This window comes from Nansenia antarctica, assembly GCF_963989245.1.
Source record: "Nansenia antarctica genome assembly, chromosome: 11".
Classification (NCBI taxonomy): domain Eukaryota; kingdom Metazoa; phylum Chordata; class Actinopteri; order Argentiniformes; family Microstomatidae; genus Nansenia; species Nansenia antarctica.
The window spans coordinates 20506561-20514022 of NC_137681.1; the positions used below are offsets into that span (position 1 = coordinate 20506561).

Below are 7462 nucleotides of genomic sequence, written 5' to 3' on the forward strand. Positions count from 1 at the left end.
GTGTGTGTGTGTCCTGTGTGTGTGTCCTGTGTCTGTGTCCTGTGTGTGTGTCCTGTGTGTGTCCTGTGTGTGTGCCCTGTGTGTGTGTCCTGTGTGTGTGCCCTGTGTGTGTGCCCTGTGTGTGTGCCCTGTGTGCGTGCCCTGTGTGTGTGTCCTGTGTGTGTGTCCTGTGTGTGTGTCCTGTGTGAGTGTGCCCTGTGTGTGTGCCCTGTGTGTGTGCCCTGTGTGTGTGCCCTGTGTGTGTGTCCTGTGTGTGTGTGCCCTGTGTGTGTGCCCTGTGTGTGTGTCCTGTGTGTGTGTGTCCTGTATGTGTGCCCTGTGTGAGTGTGCCCTGTGTGTGTGCCCTGTGTGTGTGTCCTGTGTGTGTGTCCTGTGTGTGTGTGCCCTGTGTGTGTGTGCCCTGTGTGTGCCCTGTGTGTGTGTGCCCTGTGTGTGTGCCCTGTGTGTGTGTCCTGTGTGTGTGTCCTGTGTGTGTGTGCCCTGTGTGTGTGTGCCCTGTGTGTGTGTCCTGTGTGTGTGTCCTGTGTGTGTGTGCCCTGTGTGTGTGCCCTGTGTGTGTGTCCTGTGTGTGTGTGTCCTGTATGTGTGCCCTGTGTGTGTGCCCTGTGTGTGTGCCCTGTGTGTGTGCCCTGTGTGTGTGCCCTGTGTGTGTGTCCTGTGTGTGTGTCCTGTGTGTGTCCTGTGTGTGTCCTGTGTGAGTGCCCTGTGTGTGTCCTGTGTGTGTGCCCTGTGTGTGCCCTGTGTGTGTGCCCTGTGTGTGTGCCCTGTGTGTGTCCTGTGTGTGTGTCCTGTGTGTGTGTCCTGTGTGTGTGTCCTGTGTGTGTGTCCTGTGTGTGTCCTGTGTGAGTGTGCCCTGTGTGAGTGCCCTGTGTGTGTGTCCTGTGTGTGTGCCCTGTGTGTGTGCCCTGTGTTTGTGCCCTGTGTGTGTGTCCTGTGTGAGTGTGCCCTGTGTGTGTGTGTCCTGTGTGTGTGCCCTGTATGTGTGTCCTGTGTGTGTGCCCTGTGTGTGTGTGTGTGTGTGTGTGTGTGTGTGTGTGATAATTTCAGTTTTAATGACTGTCACTCACCAGGAAGTGTGTGTTGAGGACGGTGCTGCCTGGATCCATGACTCTATCTCTATGATCTTTTGTTATATTTTGGGTTATTTGATGTAATGCTTTACTGTGAACCCAAATTATTATTATTGTGTGTGTGTGTGTGTGTGTGTGTGTGTGTGTGTGTGTGTGTGTGTGTGTAGGTGGCAGGAGGCCCTGACTGTCTACCCTCGGACCAACAAGCAGAACCAGAAGAAGAAACGGAAGGTGGAGCCTCCCACTCCGCAGGTAGCTCCTCCCCTCTCCCCTGACCAATCACATTAGACTGTTATTAATAATCATATGAATATAGGCTGCCAGTAGCAGTTGGGGGCGGTACCCTAGCTCCTCTCCTCCAATAGGGATCCGGATACTGCCGTCCTGCTCCACGTGGTCATATTGTACAGTGGACGGGCCTCAGGGGAGGCTGGTGGAGGTAGAAATCGGAGGACAAGGCTCATTGTAATGCCTGTGTGTTTGATACCATTCCTCATTCCATTCCATGCATTACCATACTAATAATAACATAGTTATGTTTTATAGAGCTTTCCTCAGTACTCTAATCAGTACAATACATATGGTAATAGATCATAAAAAAAGTCAAACAAAAGCACAGTCAGTAAAAACAACAATAACGATAGTTAAAGATTCAAAGCGAGTTTAAGCAGAGGGCTTCAGAGGGATGGTTTGAGTGATTTCTGTTTGGTATGCGCTTTCACATTTAATGAGCCCGTTCTCCGCCCCCTACCTCGGCCAGCCTCCCCTGGTCCGCCTGGATGCAGCAGCCATGTGGCGGCCATGCCGCCGTACCGCTCTGCCCTTATGGAATGTGTGCGTGTGGCGGGTATGATGTCATCGTGGCGTTTAAAGGTCTTATTAGATGATAACAGGAGACGGTTGGGCCCCGGGGGAAGTCACATCAAATGTTCCATGTCAGTACATGTTTATGCTTTTACCACAGCGGGTTGACTCTCTCCCTCCCTCTCTCCCTGACTCTCTCCCCCTCTGTCTCTCTCTCCCTAACTCTCTCCCCCTCTGTCTCTCTCTCCCCCTCTGTCTCTTTCTCCCTCTCTTTCTCTCTCCCCGTCTCTCTCTCTCCCCCTCTGTCTCTCTCTCTCCCTCTCTCCCCTTTCTCTCTCTCTCTCCCTGTGTATGCGTGTCCTATCTCTGTCTCTCTCTTCCACCTCTTTCCCCTCTCTCTCCCTGTGTGTCTCCCCCCTCCCCCCCCTCTCTCTCTGTCTCTCTCTTCTTCCTCTTTCCCCCCCCCTCTCCCTCTGTGTGTGTCTCTCTCCCCCCCCCTTCCCTGTGTGTCTCCCCCCCCCCTCTCCCTGTGTGTGTGTGTGTGTGTCCCTCTCTGGTAGGTAAGTGTAAAGCAGGGTGAAGGTGCAGTAATGATGTGGTGGTGGTGTGGCCAGTGGCCCAGTCAGACCACCCAGTCAGGGATGTGGTCGGGGGTATACCTCTCTCCCTGGTGGGAGTTGACGTGGAGCCAGATCTGTGGTGTTTGGGTCGGGTCAGGTCACGCTGACTAATTAACTAACCTACTAATGGACCGGTTCTGGAGGTCTGTCTGGGTCCTCTAATGGCCTGGAGGGCAGAGAGATGCACCAGATTGACCCTCCTCTAAACAGCCTCATTTGGTGAAGCTGGAAACAGAGACTTGTCTGTCTGTCTGTGTGTGTGTCTCTCTCTCTCTCTCTCTCTCTCTCTCTCTCTCTCTCTCTCTCTCTCTCTGTGCGTGTGCGTGTGCGTTAAGTAAACAGCCATTGTAATTCCGGTGTGGCCACTTGACAGGCGGCAGGCAGGAAGGAACAGTGAGTCAGACCGGGCCGTATAATTAACCTTGTTGACTAGAGAGAGTGATGATGCTCCTATAGCAGGTCTCAGATCAGCTGCTGCTAGCATTGTTATAGAGGGCTGTGCGGTGTTATAGAGTTCAAATCCCACTTGGGGAACACCACCACTAGTGTGCCCTTGAGTAAGGCACTTAGCCCAAAGTTACTCCAGGGAGACTGTCCCTGTAATATCTGATTGTAAGTCGCGTTGGATAAAAGCGTCTGCTAAATGGTTTAAATGTAAATGTGTTATAGATGTGTTAAGAGCTGCACGGCTAACTAGCAAGAACACAGCTAACTAGCTTCTCCACCCTCTTAGTAATAACGAACACTGCTAACCAGTTAGCTTCTCCGCCCTCTCAGTAATAACGAACACTGCTAACCAGTTAGCTTCTCCGCCCTCTCAGTAATAACGAACACTGCTAACCAGTTAGCTTCTCCAGCTGTGACCTGATGTACTGTGGACACAGTGGCTGCTGGGTAAATACCTGGGCAGAGAGGAGCACCTGGGGCGTGTTGAGGAAGGGAACACCTGTTTGCCCTGTGGGAGGCGCCCCCTCCTAGACAAACACCACCTGACAGGAGGAGGGAGGGAGAGACACTGCCACAGGGAACCTTCTGTCTCTCTTCATGTGTCTGGCCTGGTTTATTTCATCATGTTTATTCACCAGGAAATGTCGGTATGTATGCACTTACTGACACTTTATTAGGAACACTATACTAATACTGGGTAGGATTTGGGAGGATTTTTATGGATTCCACAAGATGTTGGAAGCATTCCTTTGAGATTCTGGTTCATGATGCCGTATGTGTGCGTATAACAACCATACTGGTCTCTTTTTCCAGACTCTGTCTGTCCGTTGGTCTCTGTCTGTTTGTCTGGCTCTGTCTGTGTCTGTCTGTCTGTCTGTCTGTCTGTCTGTCTGTCTCTGCCTGGCTCTGTCTGTTTGTCTGGCTCTGTCTGTGTCTCTCTGTCTGTCTGTCTGTCTGTCTGTCTCTGCCTGGCTCTGTCTGTTTGTCTGGCTCTGTCTGTGTCTCTCTGTCTGTCTGTCTGTCTGTCTGTCTCTGCCTGGCTCTGTCTGTTTGTCTGTCGCTGTCTGTCACTGTCTGTCTGTCTGTCTGTCTGTCTGTCTCTGCCTGTCTGTCCAGCCATAGAGCCATATAGAGTGTGCAGGCTGTCCAGAGTACATGATTGAGATGTGAAGCTGCTCCTGACTACAGGGACCTGTGTTAGAGAGAACATGCTCCACCTAGCGTCCATCCATCTATCCATCACTGGTTACCAGGGGAGGCCGGGGGAGGTAGACATTTGTGGACAGGCTCATTGTAACGCATGGAACAGAATGAGGAATGGCATCAAACACATGTGACAGACAGACAGTAACCTCGAGGAGTAGCACTATCAAGGGGTCCTGTCGCCCTGATTGGATGAACCAAGGTACACCCCCTTAGCTCTAGGCTCTGTGTCATTGGTTAGAATCTGTTAATAAGCCCCGCCCCCTGACTGAGATGGCTGTGTGTGATTGGCAGGCCGGAGTGACTCCTCCCAGCCGCCGGCCCTCGGTGGGAGGCGTGAACGGCCATGCAGTGAGTTAACTCCGCCTCCTGCTGCCTAATCAAATCAAATCAAATCAAATTGTATTTGTATAGCGCATTTCTTACAAGATGCAACTCAATACGCTTCACATAATGAACATTCTCAGTCAATCAATCAATCAATCAATCAATACTGACAGAGCCGCAAGCAGGCAAAAGTAAAAACCTGTACACTATGTAGCCAGGAAAATTCCCTTGCAGCCCTCTACACATAGAGCGACTACTAGCCAGTTTGCCTACCAGCACCCAGCGGTGGGCCCCCACACCCCCCCCCCTCCCCCCCCCCCGGGGAGCCCCCGCCGCCCCACACACCCAGCCCGCCCCACCACCAGCACACCCGGCCCAGCCAAGCAAATCCATCATTTCAATCCATAATCCATCATCTCAATCCCTAATCTTTAATCTATAATCTGCCATTCTAATCAATTCAGACGCAGGGGATGAATGTGGACGCAGGCCATGTGTGTGTCTCTCTCTGGGGTGTAATCTCTCTCTCTCTCTGTGTGTGTGTGTGTGTGTGTGTGTGTGTGTGTGTGTGTGTGTGTGTGTGTGTGTTCTGTTTGACAGAGGTGTGCTGGAGGTAATCTGTGGGGTCTATTTGCTTGTCTCCCAGTCACTACCTGTCCTCTCTCTCTCTGTCTCTCTGGGTCTCCTCTCTGCTCCTGCTATCATGGGAATAAGCTTGGAAGAATTTATAAGAATCAACCGCAAAATATGCTTAGTAATTATTATTAAGTACATGGTCATTGTGAATGTTGTGTTGATGTTATGGATATTGTGGTTATTGACCCACGTTGATGTGTTTATGGATGTACTGTATGTAAACTGCCAGAGGCTAATCTGTTAAACTATACATGTTAAACTATACATGTTAAACTATACATGTTTAACTATACCTGCTAATCTATACATGGTCAGAGCAGAGCAGGACTTGAGTGTGTGAGTGTGAGTCGTCACCTCCCTCTCTCTCCCCCCCTCTCTCTCCACAGAGAGTGTTTCTTGTCTTCTTGTTGTTTTAGGAGAGAGAGAAGGAGAGAACAGACGACCCAGGTGTGACCAGCTCACATCAACGAACCCTTTGTTCTCTGTTGAGCTGACTGTCTGTTTCTCTCTTTCTCTCTCTCTCTCTCTCCCTCTCTTTCTCTCTCTCTCTCTACCGCTCTCTCTCCACCTCTCTCCCTCTTTCTCTACCTCCCTCCCTCTTTCTCTACCTCCCTCCCTCTTTCTCTCTACCTCCCTCTCTCTCCCTCTTCTATTATCCTCTCTCTATGTCTGTCTCTCCCTCTCTCCCTCTCCCTGCCTCTCTCCAGTGTCTGACAGGTGACTGTGATAAGGTGACATGTCTGTGTGTCCGTCTGCTCTTAACGTTGATTAAAGTGTTCCATTAGTGAAGCCAGACAGACTGTGTGTCTGCCTGCCTGTCAGACAGACAGACAGACAGACAGACAGACAGGAGAGCAGTGGAACGACGTGTACTAAATACACACGTACAGTTGTTGTCTTTATAGAGATTGGACTCATTGTGATAATCTCTCTCTCTCTCTCTCTCTCTCCCTCTGTTTCTGTGTGTGCGTGTATGTGTGTCTGTCTCTCTCGCTCTCTTTATTTCTCTCTGTCTCTGTGTGTGTGTTTCTCTCTCTGTCTTTCTGTGTGTGTGTGTGTCTCTCTCTGTGTGTGTGTGTGTGTGTGTGTGTGCGTGTCTCTCTGTCTCTCTGTGTGTCTCTCTCCCCCTTCTCTCCCATCTCCTCCCTCCCCCTCCCTTCCCCTCCTGTCCCCAGGAGCCAGGGCCAGCCAAGGTGACAGTGACCAGCAGCAGCAGCGGTGGGGGCAGCGTGCCCTGCCTCTCCAGCAGCCTGGCGGGCCCAGAGCGCCTCCCGGCCAGCAGGGGCAGCGTCTGGGAGGAGGAGGCCCGGTGGACCAGGGCCACGGTCCCCTGCTCCCGCAGCGCCTCCTGCCTCAGCCAGCTGGCCCAGACACCCCACCCCGGGACCAGCCTGGCCAGGGAGGGTGAGGACAGGGGCTACGCACTCACACACACACACGCACTCACACACACACACGCACACACACACGCACACACACACACGCACACACACACACACACACACACATTAACACACACGCACACACACATTAACACACACACACACACCTCCAGGAAGTGTGTGTGTGTGTGTGTGTGTGCGTGTATGTGTGCGTGTGTGTGTGCTCCTGAACTATTATTGACGCTATTGTTTGTACAGCTATTGTTGATTGTTGACTGTTGTTTATATCCTGCTTATTCTATTATTGCTTTTGTATTTCTGCCGCAATGCCAATGGCTAATTGAACCTGAACTCAAGAATTGTACTCTTTGTATCCGTACATTGATGTAATAAAAGCAACTCTGCCTCTGGTGATTGTGGTTCCTAGACGGCAGCTCTCTGGGAGGTCGTAAGGCCCGGGTGGAGAGCGGCTACTTCTCCCTGGAGAAGACCAAGACGGACCCCCCCGCCCCCCTGGCCGCGGCCCTGCCCTCGCAGCACCTCCCTCTGACCTCCTCCTCCTCATTCAGCGGAGCCCCCCTCCACAGGTACGGCTCCTCCTCCCCCGACCCCCACCCCCCCACCCTCCCCCTCCCCGGACCTTCCCGCCTCCCTCCTCTCCCCCAGCTACTCGGCCATCAGCTCCTCCCAGAGCTCCCTGGACTCTGAGCCCAGCGGCGGAGCCCCGAGCTGGGACGGCCGTGGCGGGGCTGGGGGCGGGGCTGGAGGAGGTGGGGGTGGCGGCGGTGGCAGTGGGGGGGGGAGGGCGGGGCGGTCCGGGCGGGACTACGCTGCGCTGTCGGACGTCCCGCGGGCGCGGAGGCTGAGTCATCGCGAGGCGTTCCGCTCGGAGAAGAAGAGGGCGGAGCTTAGGGCTCGCACCCGGAGCCCCGGGAGGGAGGAGGTGGCCAAAGCTGTTTGGAGACCACAGGAG

At 53.0% G+C, this 7462-nt stretch overlaps 1 protein-coding gene across 1 annotated transcript in view; it reads left to right on the forward strand.

Moving 5' to 3' along the window:
• The window catches only part of LOC308167987 (myosin phosphatase Rho interacting protein), a 70212-nt gene that overhangs the window by 31267 nt on the left and 31483 nt on the right, over positions 1-7462 (forward strand). Inside the window, exons 5-9 of the mRNA XM_080542467.1 lie at positions 1238-1322; positions 4439-4495; positions 6283-6511; positions 6917-7076; positions 7156-7259. Of these exons, the coding sequence (XP_080398593.1) occupies positions 1238-1322; positions 4439-4495; positions 6283-6511; positions 6917-7076; positions 7156-7259 (635 nt within the window). The remainder of the gene's footprint in view (positions 1-1237; positions 1323-4438; positions 4496-6282; positions 6512-6916; positions 7077-7155; positions 7260-7462) is intronic.